Genomic DNA, 17,428 nt, shown 5'->3' with positions numbered 1-17,428 from the left:
CAGGGATGTTATAATCAACTGCCTTTTGATAGCATAATTGTTTCTTGGTCTTGTCATCAGTCTTTGTTTGCTTGTCTATTTCCTTCTATTTTTAAGAATCTGTGAATTATTATGCTCAAGTTTTGTTTGTATTTTTAAATGTTAAATGACAAAAAAAGCTAAATTATATTTTCTTCTTTAAAATAAAAAATTCACACCATTTGAGCAATATACAAAACCATTTTTTATTTTCAGTATGAAGTCTTTCAAAACACACAACGGAATTGTTTTGACAAAAGATCTTTAAAAATGTCTACAATGGAAAAGAAGCAGGGTTTCTCTGCAGGATAGTAGACCTCCTTTCACATGTGAAATATTACATTTCAGTTAATCTCACACAATGTCATTAAACACGTGGGGGATAACAGGAAGTCTCACCCTCCAGCTGCACCAATCTCCACTACTGTATCAACATCAACTGGGAAACAGGCAGGTCTTCTTCACTGCAACCTATCCACCTGACCTAACACCTGAACCAGCCATGAAAAATCTGTAACACTCTTTAATTAAAACAGTGATTTGGTTACATCAGGAGAGTTTCTTCTTCTTGGTTGCAGCTAAAGTCTGAGGTGATGTGGGCTTTATACAGACAGGGCAGACCACCTGTATGTTGAGAGGGTGGGCTCCAGGCCAGCAGCATCTCAGAGTCCAATCAGGCCTGTGCCGCAAGCCTCTCAATGATTCTCCTGTAGTCTTCCACAACAACCTGATAACTCTTCTCCAGCTCCTCGTGCTGCGTCTGTGTGTCCATCTGACCCATGTGGGACACCAGCTCCTCCGGCCGCAGGCACTTCCTCATCTTCGCCAGCTCCCTTTGATTCTTCTGTAGAACATAAAAAGCACAAATTTCACTAAGATTTAGATTTCTGATAAGAAATACATTATAAATGGTTTATTAACTGTAACTAACTGGGGAGATATTGATAAGATGTCATAACTGAGAATTATGTATAAAATGTACCATGTTCATTTTTAATTTAATTTTTTTACCTTTATTTTACCAGGCAAGTCAATTAAGACCTCATAATTGATTCTTTATTAATGTATATTGTCTGCTATGTAGCAGAGGGGAGTTACAAAACTCAATTTCACTCTATAACTTGTTATATTGTGACAATTAACCTACCTACCTAAGAACAGAGTCTTATTTACAATAACGTCCTGGCTGGAGACAAAGGCCTCCTGTAGAGAGGCCATGGTGCTTATGGTGGTAATCATCATTCCTGATTGATTTTGTATCTGATCCCTAAGTTCTGCTTCTGAATCTTATTTGACTGGATTGTTAATAAACAGTATGTGAATACCAAGTTTGAGTGTTCTGATAATCTAACAGGACAGATTTTGGTTCTTTAACTTGTTGTGTGTTCATTATGGATAAAGATACCAGTCTGTCTGGATAAGTTACATGGTTAATACCAGACTGTTCTGTTTTGTTTTAAAACAAACTTAATCCAAAAAACATAATAATATATTAATGCTTAATTGATACATAAGTCATTAATGTAAACAATGTTAATTATGCTATTCAATAGTCCACTTTTTGAATAGTCCCAAGACATCTGAATAAGAGTAATGATCATTTTACTTTAAATATTAACACATTTCTAATAATAAATTGGAATAAGTTAGTGCACCAAAGACAGTGGTAGTAGTGAGGGGAAAAAATGACCAAGCAAGAGGCACCTGGACGTTGGCGAGAGAAATATTTCAAAATTTTGAAATAAAAGGCTGCAAGACAGATGGCGAGCAGGCTTTCTTTCTGTTGGGCTAGTCAGTAAAATTGCCATGTCTTGTGTTGTCACATTTGCTTGATGTTTGGCTGTGTTAGCAAAGTTGGCGACTTGCTCATTTTTGATCGTAACGCAATCATAACAAATGCACAAATACAGCTGTCCTAATTTACCACAACTGTGAATTACACTGTGAATTACAGAAGGAGTGCCAAATCGCACAAAAAAAGAAAATAAGGACAAATCTCATGTTGCTTTAATGAAGTTACCATTTATATACCCATTATAAACTATGCCTTATTAGACAGTGGTACAAACATTTGTAGTGATATCTAAGAGCTGAAAGATTCTGGATGGGCAAAGCACTTATTCACTTAGTTTTTTGAAATGTGCTGCTTTTAAAAAATCCTTCATGCACATGCATGCAGACCTGGTCTCTGGGGAATTGTGGATAAGAGAAGAAATAATACCCCCTCTCATTCACAGAGCAGCGGCTTCTGCCATTCAGCTAACTACATGCTAAATCTCCTCAGGGAAGGAAAACCACTGCATCTGGCCACCAGATCTTTCCTTGCCACTCTCCCAAGGAATTCCTACTTCCTGCTTCACCGCATAGGTCTTTTCCACGTCAGATTCTGCCTTTTTTTGTGACATGTGGTTACTCTGCTGACAGCAAATTCTCTAATGGCTGGTATGCAAAGGCTCAGTGAGCAGCTCAAACATAAATTGTCACAAGCAAACAGGATGTTGGTCTCTATTCAGTATTTTCCCACTGTGATTCCGACAGACTCAGAGAAGCTTGTAGATAGTCTGTGCTCCAGGTTTAAGCCTAATCTATGAAACTCAAATAAAACTTGCCAAGAAAAACATGAGAAAAGTAGAAGCGTGCACTCAATACAGTCCAGATCTCCGTCAGGCCCGGTATCACCATGTGGCGTATGAATAACATGCCAATGTCTTAAGTGATTTTGTGGATTATCCCATCGTCCTTTTATTAATTTTACGTGTGAATGTCAGGAAAAGAAATGTCAGGTGATGTAGTATAAAGAGCGACAAAGTCGATAAAAAAAACAAAACAGGACTTTCACCCAGGACACAGCTGTTCGTGTCCCAAAAACAAAAGACAAAGTCAACATATTTTAACTTACATATTAGGATTCACATGTTACAGTGATTCTCAATTCTCTGTATTACTGCATATGCCTACTTTTTCATCAATTAATTCTTGGCTGGTGAGCTGGGCTCGCTTTATTCATTAAATGAATGCAGAGGTTCGCTCAGGGTGAAAACGGCAAATGTGATTCATCAAACTTGTGGTGTACTGAAGTCGCTCCCCTGCTATCGTGGAGCCAGTAGCAAAGTTCCATTATTCAGGTCAGATTTGCGAACGATATGATATAGCACACCTTTATTACATTTGTAAGTGAACTTATATAACGTATTTAACTTCTGTCACATATTTCATGCAACTTCACTTAAATGACATTACTAACTGGTTAAGTGAGGATTCAGCAGTTGATGGCGGTATAAAATAGAGCAGGCAATAAAATTTTTTTTCAAAAATTGTGAGTCACTGCAACCACAAGGGCTAATTGAGCAAACAAGTCACAAATGTACACAAAATATATTACGCTGACGGGTCCAGTAGTAGGGCTGTTGCGGTGACGTTATTTCCTCCGCAGTTTGGTGTCATATAGCATAGTAAGAGTGTCTGTGGATCTCACCTCACTGCACAGGCGAGCCGATGACAGCAGCTTTATGGTTGGAGCAAGCTAGCTGCTCGGGGCTAGCAAAAAAAATGTCTCTGGTGCTAGTCAACAACATTGCCAAGCAAACAAATTTTTGTAGTTTGACCGTGTCTTTTTCACACGTAACATTAGCTATATCGTTAACTTCAGGGCTAGGGTGACCAGACATCCCGAATAATTCGGGACAGTCCCCAATTACAAGCAGTTGTCCCGGCTCCTGTCCAGTTAGTCCAGAAAATTAGAACTTAACATGAGTTTTGATTATAGCCTAATTAATCATTAAATAGTGATCGTTGTGTAGTTCTCTTGCTCCAGCAGGGGTAGCAGGTTATCTGTACATTTTGTCAACAGTGTTGTTAAAGCCACAAAGTAACACTTTGTTTTCTTGTGGTTAGTGGAAGTTATAGTCGCGAGGACAGGGAAAGTGTAGGTTCAGGCAGCCACAGTGGAGAGATCTGACACGCGTTGCGCACAGATGTGACAGACACCGCACCGATGAAATGAATAAAATCAAAATGAGGTAAAAGATCGCGTTACATATCCACAGTTGTGTTTTCCCTAGACAGGTGACTTAATGAGCAAAAATCTTTTATTTTAACGTTGTTTTTTGATCGCATGTGTGTTCATTGACACTGAATGTACCGGTAGTCTGTAGCGATGACAGAAACACTCAAAGCGGGTCAGACCGTTTGTTGCCTTTTCCAAGAAGTCAGCCACAGATGGAGTGGATGTGCTAAGAGACAATTCAGCAGAACAGTGTCTGCAAACGGTGATTTTTGCGTCTTTCTCAGACACTTTAAAATGCTTCCACACTGCCGCCATGTCAACATAATTGTGCGGTAAAATTTAATCAGTCTTTTGATTTATTAGGCCGAAAAACCGAAAGTGCTTTTTTTCCGCTATTTTCGGCCGATTCATTTCGGTGGCCGAACATTCGGTGCATCCCTACTGGTGGGGATAATAAAAAAACGATTTTAGAAAATTGCACTGTTTTCCTGAGTTCAAAAAGCACTGAAATAGTAAAGCTACAGAGCTCTGAATAGTAGCAGCTTTTTGACAAAGTACTTCAAACACACTTTCATGAAAATGATTTCTCCCAAAGAAATGCAAATCCTGACTAATGACATGTGCCTGAATAGAAAAAAGCTCCAGCAGCAGCAAAACCACAGACGCCTGGAGCGCCCTATTGTGGTTGTAACAATGCGGCACTAGTAATCTATCAATTTTCACGGGACTGAAGATCAATTTTTCTGCTGTTTTAAAAGGTAACATAATAAATAGTCACAATAAGGAGCTGTAAGGCGATCAAGTGTATGCTGTACATGCGCCACTTTGCTTCCTACACTGAACAGCTGTAACGTTATTCTAACAAAAGGTAGAAGACTGGATTCCTATTTGACAGCAACAGAGGCAAGTTGACATTCAGCTTTATTTCTGAATAAATCAGGAAATCACTTTCTCAGAATGTTATTCTGCATGTACTTTTTGCCCCTCTCCACAATGACACACTACAATGATGTAAAGTACACTACCCTGAAGATGCGATGATTAACACCTCACCCTGTACGGTCCAAATAGCCTCTTCTTCACCTCCAAACGGTACTCTCTTGCTTTTTCTTCATCACTCATGTCTGTTGCTCTCAGGCGAAGGATTTCATAAACACGTCGCGCATGTTTCTGTAGAAAAAGGAAGAAAATGTGGTTAAAAAGATGTTTTATTTAATCATTTTTAAAATGTACAGAACACCGGTGTGCCTCATTGGGAACCTAAAACAACAACGGCTTAACACAATGGCTACAAGCTATTCAGGGCTTTTGATAAAACAGGGTTCTAGTCATCATTTCGGAGAAGAGGAACATTTTCTCCAGAAAAGCCACATCACCCATATACATCACAGATTCCATGCTCTGATTATCAGCTACATGAAACAGCCCAGAATCAAATACTATTTAGGGCAAAGCAGCAAATTGGGTTGCAAAACCTGGGAATACCGAACGTTTTGCAAAGTTTCGAGTTTTAAAAATAACTTCAGCAACAACAGCATTCAACGTAGTTACATAAACTTACTTTGAGTGCATGTGTATATTTATTTTAATGTCCAATTTCCTCAACAAATGGTTATTTCAACTAATTTGGTGAAACTTAAAATATTATTTCACCAAATGACAAGAAAATGGGTTAGTTAAACTCAAGTATGGGAAAATAAGTAATGATTAGATTTGGATAATATTGTATTTTTATCAATATTGTAATTGTGACCACCCTTCTCCTGGTCTAAAAAGGCTAAGTTACAGTACAGTGATTGCATTTCATGAACTTTTTTTGCTACAGGTGACAGGTGAAATCAACAGTGAAGGCCACTAACTGCTACAGACACCATAAATATGTAAAACACTCACTTTTTTATTTTGTAACTGTTATGGCCAGCTTGCTTTACACTCCACCATATTGTGAAACTTACAACTAGGGTCTTAATGTTGAAGCTGTTGCATTTACAGCACAAGTGCTAAAATAATTAATGTATTAGTTGACAGACAAAAATGTAACAGATGACAATTTTGATAATCCATAATTATTTAAGTCATTTATAAAGCAAATATAAAAAAGCATTATCTGGTTCCTTAAATGTGAGGAACCTGCTTTTCTCTGTTTTCTATCGCTAATAAATATTTTGGGGTTTTGGACTGTTGGCTGAATAAAACACGAGATATGAAGACATCACTTTTGGGTTCTACATAATTGTGATGAGCTTTGTGTACATTTTATAGACAAAACTATTAATCAAACACAAAACATAATTTGTTGCAGCCTCATACAGCACCTTGTTAATTTTCAACTTTTCTTGTGCCTCTTTGACCATGTCAGCTGAGAAGCCGAGGTACAGATTGTCTGCAGCAAAGGATGGCAGGCCTTGACAAAGCTTGACCAGCACGTAGTCTCTCAGCTTCACGTAGTTCTCAGAGGGGTCTTCAGCTGACAAAAAACACCATTATACAATTAAAATGGAGGGAGTAGTGTTGATCTCTGATGGTTTTCAAATCATTTGCAATAAACCTGACACGTGACTTGGTTCAAATACATGTTACTGTGGTGTGTGTGTGTGTGCGCGCGCGCGCGCGGAGTAGGAAAAGGATTTTTGGGTCAATTAAAAAAAAAAGTCAAACTGACATTTTTCAAAACTTTTTCTAGAAGTTACTTCTAAACAACAATGAAGAGATATTACTCGAGCCCAGACCAACTGTTTGCAGGAACGTTCTGCCAATTCAGCCGCTTCATTTTAAGTTCCTTCTTGAAAAGGATTCCTCTCTCAAAAGGATAAGGGCTGGGATGCCTCTTTAGTATTCATCCTCTGTCTCCATGTAAAGCAACTGCTTCGATCCAACTAGCTTCAATAGAGCCTCGGCACATTCTGGTATACATGCCAGCCCTCCAAATTAACTCACCCCCCCTGGATCCACCTACCGCAGGGAAAAATCATTTAAACCGTTTGTGGGTGACATGAGGGTCTCACATTTAAATGTTTATCCACGCCTTCTTCCACATAGTAAATGCTGTTAATAAAATGCTCACCTGTGATGTCTTGCACTTTAGGCAGGCTGCAGTAAAATCTGTGAACTGCCTCCAGAAGCTGAGCTCCATGACCTTCTCCTTGGAACGGAGGCAGGATCAACATTTGGCTGTTTAGTTAAAGGGCAGACAGACATGCAAACACAGAGACAATGAGGAAACAGGTTTGCTCAAAATTAGCCACAAAACAAAATTGATGTGGCATCTGAGCGGGAACAGAAATTCTTTGATTCAAAATGGGAAATAATACATTGTTATCCTGATCCATCAATGCAAGAATTCAAATCTGATCTATAAAGTTGTTTTCAGATACAAATCACCCTAGTCTGGTAATGAAACAAGATCTGGTTGAATGGTTGGCTATATAAGCCAGTAATTTGGGCTCTTTGGGAAGAGGATAAAGAAATGTATAATTTTCCACTCCTTTTTCATACAAAAGAATGGGAAGGCACGTGCTGCCCCGGCAATTACCTTACACGTGGTCGGGTTTTGTCTGGGTACACGTAGTAATTATAAACTGTCATGTAGCCAACAGTTGCGTAGAGAGTCTCCCCATCTTTATTGTACTTTTCAAATCTGCAGATAAAACACAAAGGCAAACAGGTCAATTACAGGCACACTCCCATGCATGTGTCCATTTTAGCCCCTCTGTTCTCGTGCCCACCCCTCACCCCCCCGACGCCAGCATGTTAGAGCAGCCAGGCACCGATTGGTACACCTGCTACAACCTGAATACATTATGCACTTAATTGGAGTACTGCAACTTAGAGGAAGAGAAGAGGTTGGAGGAGGGACTGAGCTCCTCAAAATCACTTCAGTCCATTTTCCCCATTGTCAGTATTAATAGTTGCCAGGGTAAAGAAAACAGTGGCAGAGGCTCTTTTTACTGTTAAGACATTGTTCAGTGATTCAAAAGACAACAGTATTCAATTCAGCTCTTGCCCCTGAAAAATTTGAAAAGGGCTTTTGGCACAAAGGAAGCTCTTGCCTGATCAACAATTCTCCAACAGGGGGAAATATAATCAAACTGGCCTGGTAATTGGTCACAAGCGCCACAAAGAGGGGCTTTGTTTTTCAATGACACAATAAAGGCTTTAGGGTATGGGTGGGAGTAGAGGTGGGTGTGGGGTATGATGTCAATTAAGGAGGGCACTCACACAAGAAAGAAGTCCCAACGATCGTCGTCTGCGTCGATGAAACTGGCAGTCTCTATGAACCACATGAGGAAGGTCTGCAGGCGCTCGTGGTACTCTTGGAATCCTGGGCAGGTAATATCAGCCTGGTACGAACACGGCATAAACAAATGTCTGATATGGTTTGGATTTGAATCTCATCCCTGCCATTAAAAAGTAAGAGCATCAACACGTATTAAAAAAAAAGTTAAATGAACTCCCGGATGAGCCAGTAAGTGATGTTTGTACCTTGTGAATCTGGTACGTGAGTTCTCCTGCCTCCTCGCTGTGGACTGTGTACGAGTGAAGCAGGTTGCCAAAGGGCTTGAAATTGGCCTCCTTCTCCAGCAGTGAGATGAAGTCGTCAGTGTTGCAGGTGAACCCAGCAGGAATGATTTCCCGGATCTTCCCTTCGATATCATCAGGCTGGAAAACACAGTATGTATGAATTTAGTGCAACAGACACATCGGGACGACAAAGGAGTTTGCTAATACACTAGTTTGAAATATACTTTTTGTTTTGTAAACAGATTATAGATAAATAAATAGACAGATAAATTAGGCAAGAATGTAAGCTAGCAAAAAAGTGCTAAACATCTGATAAAATTAAACTGGAAGCATGTGTGTTTTGTGCCAATGAAAGGGAAACCATTAGGCAATTAAAACTGTCAGCTGAGCAGAGACCACAGCAGCACCCTGCCCCCTCCCCGGTGAAAAGACCACTTAAATCATTACATTTACTACTTATGTTAAACCATGAATATGTGATGAAGTTGCCACAATAAACGCATTTCTGCTTCTCACTGGGAAATAAAATCTTATGAATTGATCTCAACTTAACAAACCTTTGGGCATCCATAATAGAGGCCTCTCCTCTAATCCTGCCAAGTGAACCCAATCAAATGAATTTGCCCCTGCGTTTTTCAAAGAGCCTCAGAGACAAAGGGGCCCTACCCTTGTACTTTTTACTCAGTGCAACCTGTGGTTAGTTCAGCTGTAATGTTTGCATTGTATCCATTTCCACAAGGATTGACATGAGAACACTTTGCTAAGCAGCCCTTTCACACCATTTACATGTGTGATGGGCATTATTTCAGCAAAGAGACTCAGCATTGACAACTGGGAAATGAAGAAGGTCTGAGCAAAATGCACTACAAAAGGCTAATACAACATGCTGCTAATTCCTCCCTTTTCAGACATCAGCTAATATCTAACTGGAAGTAATGCACCTGCAGCTGAATGCCTCTTAACCATTGTAATTGTTCAGCCACATTTCTAAGGAAGGACCACACTTAAAAGGCCATGGACAAACAAGTCCCTTTGTCCAGGGCACTCTCCTACATACTAGACACTAAATTGCACAGCCTTCCAAAGTAGATGTCTTAGTTTGGCATGAATATAACTTAACAATGTTCCTTTAGAACATTTTGTTAATGTCTTTGATTTCTAACAATAAGCACAAAGGGAGTACAAACTATCTAATTTGTCATGTTGGTATTATTCCATCTCTTTAATCTGCTCCAAAGACCATACTACATTCAAAACCTGCAGTCACCTTCTCTGTTTATAAATATCTGTGACTTAAATATTTGAAGCTAAAGCATATTTACGTGTCTACATTGCTTATGAATGTAATTGAAATAATTACAGCTACAAGCATTCAGCAGCATGTGCACAAAAGGTTTGGCACTGAAATCAGCGTTTTCTGTAAGAGGTCCAGCAGCACTGTGTTTTTGGCTGATTTAAAGGGGAGAAGGTGATTTTTGATGAGTCTTGTATCAACGTGGCAGCTGCATAAACTCCATCTCTGCCTCCCCTCGTCCCTCACCAGCTGCACCGCACCCCGACCGTCCACATGCACTCAGAGACAAACACTCTTCAGAGGCAGCCTGAACTCTGCTGCTCCCCTCACTCTCTACTTCTACACCAGCTGCACTCAAACCCTTAAACAAGGTGAACACTCAGGGGTCACCCTGAACACTAAGTAGTGGCACACACAGACAGTAAGCCAGCCATCACATTTCAGTTTGAATATCAGCTTCAAACTATTTTCCCAAAAAGTCTAATGGCTCTCTTTAGGTTTAAAAACAGTGAATTGGTTGCCATTTTTTGGGAGAGTTACCGGGGATGAAAGAAATGTGGCGCTCATCGCCACTGTTGGAAGGAACCACCACTGTCGGAATGGGTTCTTTACAATTTGAGTGTATCTGCAGAAACACCAAATCCTGGTCAGTTTATAAAGTTACACCACTGCTCCCACTGCCACCAGTTGAAGGCCACATTGTCCAGAGGGGGAGCCCCTGCTGTTTCCAGACAGGACAGATGTCCCAGAGTTGAATCATCTGACCTCAATAGGGGCCCAGGCTAATTCTTGTATTCGTTTTGCGTGTTTGCCGCTTTGACAGCTTCAGGAAATATTCAAAGCTGCCAGCAACCTTTTGTGAAGCTACCAGGACAAGCATTTCACTTTACTTTTTTTGTCCAAATACTTACTGTTGATATGTAAATTCTTATGTCTGGCAATTTAAAAAAGTGTTACGTACTAACCAGTGCAACTCTCAGAAGAACATTAAAACAAACAGTCAAGTTTTTACCAAAGTGATGCAATTCATGAATGCATTAGATAGATTTGTCTTACATTTAAAAATCTGAATATAAACCTAAGGCAGATCAGTTCTTCAAACCCGACAATTTTGACTGTCGATGACTCTAGCAACAATTCACTCCTGGAAATATAAGTACAAGATTTCCAACCGTGTCACATTACTCCTCCTGCTGATTCAATCACACAAACCTCAAAAAAAGAAGAAAGAATCAATGCCTCGTGTTAGACCCCATGTACAAAACCTTTTAAAACGCTTCTCTTTCAACAGGGAGGAGTAGGATTAGTGTACTGACACAGGGGGCCATGTTGAGCTGAGATTTAGTCCAACAAAACGGGAGATCTCTTACAGGAATAATGTCACCACCCAGAGAGGCTCTAAGTTACTTAGAAGTAAGTAAAGAAACAACATCATGGTACCAAAAACTGCCCACAAAAAGAGTGCATTAGGTCTTTGTACTCTCCTTCAAGAATAACTGATAGCACAATCCTTCTGTGATGCAGAAACTTAGTAAAGCTGCCTGGAATTTGGCTGCCAAAGTTAGTTTGATTTAATAAACTTTAAATTATTAGGGATGTCTATTGCTGTCCGTTTTGACAAATAAAATGAATTTGCCATCACCTGCTGTTAGTTTTCCAAAAACATAAATTATGTGTGACACTGGGTATCAACACTAACATTTTCATAACTACACTCAAAAGTTTTTGGGTTTTTTTTCATTTTTACTTCAGATTACCAATATGGTACAATGCTTTTAAACACTCCTGCCTTGGACTTTCCCCCTTTTTACTGTACAATACTTGATCACAGTAGTCATCAGAAAAATACTTTTGAAAGACATTAAAAGAGGTTTATATTGTATTATAATATGTTGTCTATTCTTATTTATATAAATGGAGTGAACAAAATGTCAGAAACAGCTCTCATTATAATGCAATACAATTCACACCACAACATAAAGAATCAACATCTCTCTAAAACAGTTTTTTTTAAAATGAACATTTTAACATTCATAATGATAAGATTGATTAAAGGGCTGTTTTATTAGATGGTGCTTCTATTTTGCCAGCTAGCTTCATAAAACCTTGCAGTCCCTGTTGCAGAGGAGCGTCCCCACAGCATGAGGCTGCCACCACCAGGTTTCATGGTGGGGTTGGTGTGTTTCTGCTGATGCAGTGTTTGGTTTATGCCAAATATAGCATTTAATATGCTGGCCAGAAAGCTCAATTTTGGTTTAAGACCATAGATCCGTCTTCCACTTTGAAGCACACAGCCAACAAGTGTCTCTCAACCATGGCACCCTATAGCTCCTTCAGTGGCCATAGATCTTTTGGTGGCCTCTCTTACCAGTCTCTTTCTCAAACAGACAATGTTTGAGGAAATCATTGTTGAGTCAGATTTCGAAAATCAACATTGGACTCCTAATGAAAGTAAGTTCAATATTCACACGCTCTTAAGTTTTGGTTTTCTCAGCAAACTCCTGAGCTAAACATCTTTGGCTGCTTGCCATTGGTCATCAGTCATCTACTGAGGCTTTAACTAAAATGCGAGACAAATACATCACAAGTGCAAATTCAACCTAGACGTAGACAACTGTTGTTTCCCATAACACCCCCTCTTTAAGGCATAATGGATAAAATCATTATATTCTCAGCAGGGTGCAAGGTGTATCATACCTTGATTCTTGTGCATGTTTAAGGCATATTTTGTTTACAGTAAGACAAGAAAGTGGCTGACGCATAGTAAGCAGTGATCCTAAACTTAGTCACATTTAAGGGTGCAAGAACGTCTAAATGGAAGGAATAAAGAAATGCATGTCCTACCTCCACACAATCAAACACCTCAGTGACTTTTGAGGAATATTTCACTTTGAAGAGGTTGCTCAGGTTTCCAGCAGTGTAGAAGAGCTGTATCTCAAGACCTTTGTATCCAAAAGCGACCTCACTGTAAACAAAGTCATTGGAATCACACCAAGGTTGTTGTTTTGTTTTTTTAAAATCCAGGACAGTGACTTGCAAATAGAAAACAATAAAATAGCCGTTGTTATGCAGCGTGCAGTCCAGGATAAAGTCATATCATGGGGATACTAATGAAATGCATTAAATATACACCTGGAGTGAATGATAAATGCTTAGTGCTAGCTTATTTCACTGTGCTGTACTGTTTCTTCTACCACTACATCACTGGCAGTTTATGGCAAAATAGATTTCATCATTATGCAACTGTGTGATTGAGCTTTACTAGCAATTACGCTTGCTGAAATAATTAATGCCCCAATTACTGAGTTCCCTTTGAGCTGATTGCTGCAAGTGCAAAAATAACTAATGCTAGTTTTGACTAATTTGGAAATGCAATTTAGAGCATAACGACATGCTACTGTAAGCCTACACACAGGCACAGGTGTCACTGCCAATAATGTAGTCTTGCTCAGGTTCAATAGCAATGCCTCTTTGTGCATAACATTAGGGCAATTATGTGACTCTTTACAGCTTTTTGTGAGGCAAAAATAGCATGTAAGACAGAACTTTGTTCATGTTCACGTTTTATCCTTTGTGTATTTCACACAGTAAACTTCCTTGCATCCTATACAAAACTAAAGCCAAGATTCCACTGGGCACGGCTCTATAATCTTGCATCTGCAAAGGGGTTTTGTTCAGTCCTCTGCAAGACTATCAGATGAGTAATGTATCATATTCAGATGATTAAAGGTCTGGTTCAGCTTCCTGGGAAATATATTTATTCTCTTTCTTTCCCAGGAGTAAAACCAGCAGATCAATATCAATCGCATGTTTCAGTATTAAATATAGGGGTGAAGTTAGAATATGGTTAGCCTAGCTTAGCATTAAGAGAAGAAGCAGGAGAATAAGCTATCCCAAATCTGTTACACCTATCAACTCCCTCTAAAACTCACTATTTACTGCAACGTCAAACAAAATCTGGTGTTTATACTCAGCCCTTGCTCTGTAAATGTCAAACAAAGTGGCAAGCACCCCGCCACACAACACTATTTCAATACGACCAGTGAAGGATTATGGATTATGGACTGCTTGATTGATTGATTGATTGACTGTAATTCTCTCAGATGTCTTACTGCTGTAGCATGTCTCCATTCAGTGATGAGGTTTTTAGACAATTTATTATGATGGAGTAAATATAGGGAGAAGAGATTCATTACATCAAGCAGACATTGTTCTAATGTCATCTGTTATGTTAATATTCTGAAGTACTTCCTACTGAATCAGAAGTTGTGTATTACAGGCAATATGGCAGGTTTGTGACCGAAACATTCTTTTCACGAAATTACATAAGTTGTTACTGTAGAGCCCTGATCAGGACCCTGAATGCACAGAAATTGACCGTGACTATTATTGTTTGACAATTTAACATAGTTCAGCTTTTTCCTTCAGACGGCCATTTGGCCAAAGAATACTGGGGCGAGACCTTTAAAAGAGCAAGAAGGATGAGGGGATAAACTTGTATAATAAAAATGTCTAATATTTTAAAAAATAATCAATGAGGTTTTTTTGATCTTAAACAGGATAGAATTAGATCTTCACACATGAGGTGAAGGAATCTATGAAGCTGTGATGATATGCATGGTATACAATATTTATGTGCGTTTGTCTGCTTGTGCTTCTGTCTTCTTGTATTTTGCCTAACATCTATTGTCATAACGATGTGCGATTATTAAGGGAGGAGGGTTTTCACAGCAGGGAAAAAAAAAGGAATTCATACAGTAACTGCAGTTGTCTGTACATGCTAATCTTATCTGTAGATCATCTTTATAACTACAATTATGCACTTTAAGCACATGAGGAAGCATAATGATTATTGAAGAGATAACTACCTACACTGTCCCCATACTTTCACTGACTCACTGAATGACAGGAGCGGAAAGCAGCTTGTACCTCATCTGCTGCCGGTACTTTCATGCAGCACATAAGGGAAGAAGAAGTATGTTTTTGGTCTTTCACCAAAATCAAGTTAATTTGTATGTGACTGTTTATTAATTTAAAACAATGTGATGGTGTGATTCAACAAAATACCAAATGCTAAATAAGTATTCCGGAGCCCTTATTGATGCTTTCCTGCAAAGCTCTTTTATTCAAAAAATGACTAGGCCTGATATTTTATTGTAGCAGGATTGACAGACGTTAAGCACAAGCTTTCTGTTGCACTAAGCAAAGTCAGTGTCGTTTCTGCATCAATTTAACAAGTAGGGAAAAGTAATGATTGAGGGAAAATTACTCACTCGTCCCCAAAAAGTTGGTGGCTGTACTCTGGGTGGAATGTAGTGCCATCATCCTCAACATCCTCCGGAAAACGAACTGAGAGGGAAAAAAGACATGGTGCAAAAGTGAGAAACTAGTTCCACAAAACATTGTCACTGCACACATACAACACATAGCAAAAAATAAAACATACCCAGCTTCAAGCTTATAGCTTCATTGGTGTCACACTTGTATTCAGCCAGTTTCTTCTCCGTGGAATTTACTCCTGAGGAAACACACAAACCATGCTGAAATTGTTTTCAGTTTTCAACATTAACGTTAGTTGTTTCTAAAGACACATTTTCTACCTCTCCTTGTGATCTGCGGTACCGATATCTTGCAAATGAAGGTTATTCAACAAAAAGAAAGAGAAAGCACAAGCAGCCCATGCTGAGAAATCACAGTACTTGTGAACTCTATAACCCAAGCTTGTAGTTACATTAGCTCGTGCACTCCACGGTCTAACCTAGTAAGCGCTGCTGTCACAAATGGGGTGATTGTTGATGAGGCGCAGTTAGCTCTGCTGTTACCTCTTGATGCAAAATTATAGAGCCTGTGTTCTCACTATTTTAGCTGACCTACGAGGATGAACTACCAGTGCCGTCCTTAAAAATGAAGTCTCAGGCAAAATATTTAACGTTATCAAGATGGAGTACGACCAGCGCTCAAAATGTAACGTTAACGTTTCAACAGCTCCCTGTCAACGGTGGTAACATCAGTTGTTGGCACAGTAAGTTACGCTATGTTTTATGGGAAAACGCAACAAAACAGACTTAAATATGCCACATATTCAACTTGCCGTCCAAGCGTCACACACATAAACATAGCAGTATGCTATGACAGCATGCTGCTAACGCTAGCAGGCAGGCCCCCACTGCTGCCTTTGCAATGTAGCGTTAGCTTAGCATGTTTTCAACAGGCACAACACAATTTACAACCCCAACGGGCTTAAAGCAAGACCAACGGCTGTTTTTCGATGAGTATGACTGATGAAGACAGTGGAGTTAAAGCATGAAACTGTTTAGCCACTTACCCGCCATTTCTGTACACTGTTGTGCGGCGCAGTGTTGTCCCAAAAGACCCGCGGAATTAGGACCACTTCCGGGTCCGTGTAGAAACAGGATGTAGTATTTTGGAACGGCTCCTGTGGATTTCAATAAAACGGGTGTTGAGTGTAAAGTGTGACCCCTGAGGCAAGGGACTTTTGTTAGCTGTTTTAGAACAATGGACAGCACTGAGAGAGACAGAGCTGCAAACCACAACTGTTTCTAAGCCCTTCCCATGCTGATTCTGACAGAATCATTCATACATTAATATCATAAAAATATAATTTGCACTCTGCTAGTGCTACATTATTATGTGAGTGCTCAAATTAATAAATGTATTATTTGATTTTGAAAGAGAAGCCTTGGGGCTTATGCCCTAATACCATTTTTCTCTAACCGCACACAATCCTTCATCCCAGTGCTTTTCTGCCAGAGAAAAACACAATATTGACACACACCCTTATGTTGTTGTTATTTAGCCTTTCGGATGCAATTGCATGGTTAAATCAATTAATTTTATGAAAAAAATGCCCCTTTCTTCTTCATATCATTAAAAAATATTTTAGGAGCATCTCGTATTATTATAACAACACATTTTGGATAAAATTCCATCTCATTTGGACAAGTTATTGAGAATAAAGAAACTTGTCATTCAGAAAGTAGTTAGGTTAGACTACAGTGATATCTCAATAAAATAAATGGACTCTCCAGGGAAAAGTGCAATTCTGAACATCCCTCTGAGCCCGGGGTAATGATGCACTATCATCCCAGCCTCAGCTATTCTGTCCTCCAGGTGCACCAATGAATGACCTACCCAGTCATGTTTAAGCCACTGTAATTTTACCTCTACTACACTGTCAGCACTAGATTATCCCTTTCCTGAACAATAGCATACCTTTTACAATCCTTAGGCAACAAATTGTGTCTGCATGGAGGCAATACATGCTGCTTGATCTCTGAACTTCAATCTACAGTAGACTTTTTTCCCCTGCAAATGCAGAGAATGAGAAGATTCCACAATAGTGGAAGGAAATGCAATACAGTTTTGGTACGGGCAGCCCTCTGGTAGACATTTTCTACAAAATTCAAGAGTGTTTGTCTGAATTGGCTCAATCAGTGGCCTGCAAGCAGCAGTAGCTGAGGTGGTAGAGCAGTTTGGCCATTAATCAAATGGTTGGTGGTTTGACCCCCAAAGACACTGAACCCCAAATTGCTCTTTATGTGTGTAGGGAAAAATGTATGTAGTTTTGG

General features: G+C 39.4%; 1 protein-coding gene across 2 annotated transcripts; it reads right to left on the bottom strand.

Annotated features, from left to right (window-relative positions):
* Positions 1-205: 205 nt before the first annotated feature.
* On the bottom strand, positions 206-17,144 carry hat1 (histone acetyltransferase 1). 2 transcript variants are annotated; one of them, XM_046054804.1, is made up of 12 exons: positions 17,073-17,144; positions 16,165-16,275; positions 15,286-15,357; positions 15,113-15,188; positions 12,684-12,804; positions 8,507-8,683; positions 8,243-8,364; positions 7,557-7,661; positions 7,089-7,195; positions 6,340-6,491; positions 5,078-5,194; positions 206-862 (listed from the first exon to the last, which is right to left on the bottom strand). In XM_046054804.1, exons 1-12 carry the CDS (start codon positions 17,119-17,121, stop codon positions 692-694), a joined length of 1,380 nt encoding a protein of 459 aa, XP_045910760.1. In that variant the 5' UTR covers positions 17,122-17,144; the 3' UTR covers positions 206-691. The 2 variants fall into 2 exon arrangements, with proteins under 2 accessions (XP_045910760.1, XP_045910762.1); XM_046054806.1 differs by lacking the exon at positions 17,073-17,144 and adding an exon at positions 16,561-16,606.
* Between the last annotated feature and the right edge of the window lie 284 nt (positions 17,145-17,428).

This window comes from Micropterus dolomieu, linkage group LG07 (assembly GCF_021292245.1).
Source record: "Micropterus dolomieu isolate WLL.071019.BEF.003 ecotype Adirondacks linkage group LG07, ASM2129224v1, whole genome shotgun sequence".
Taxonomy (NCBI): Eukaryota; Metazoa; Chordata; class Actinopteri; order Centrarchiformes; family Centrarchidae; genus Micropterus; species Micropterus dolomieu.
This window is presented reverse-complemented; position numbering and strand designations above follow the sequence as displayed.

Bases quoted from the DNA above. Each gene is read 5' to 3' on its own strand.
- hat1 (XM_046054804.1), bottom strand. From the start codon at position 17,121: ATGTATTGCCTCCATGCAGACACAATTTGTTGCCTAAGGATTGTAAAA. The intron at 16,276-17,072 runs GTATGCTATTGT...TGAAATCCACAG, and splicing joins TTGCCTAAGGATTGTAAAAG to GAGCCGTTCCAAAATACTAC. The intron at 8,365-8,506 runs GTACAAACATCA...TGTTCGTACCAG, and splicing joins TCACGTACCAGATTCACAAG to GCTGATATTACCTGCCCAGG.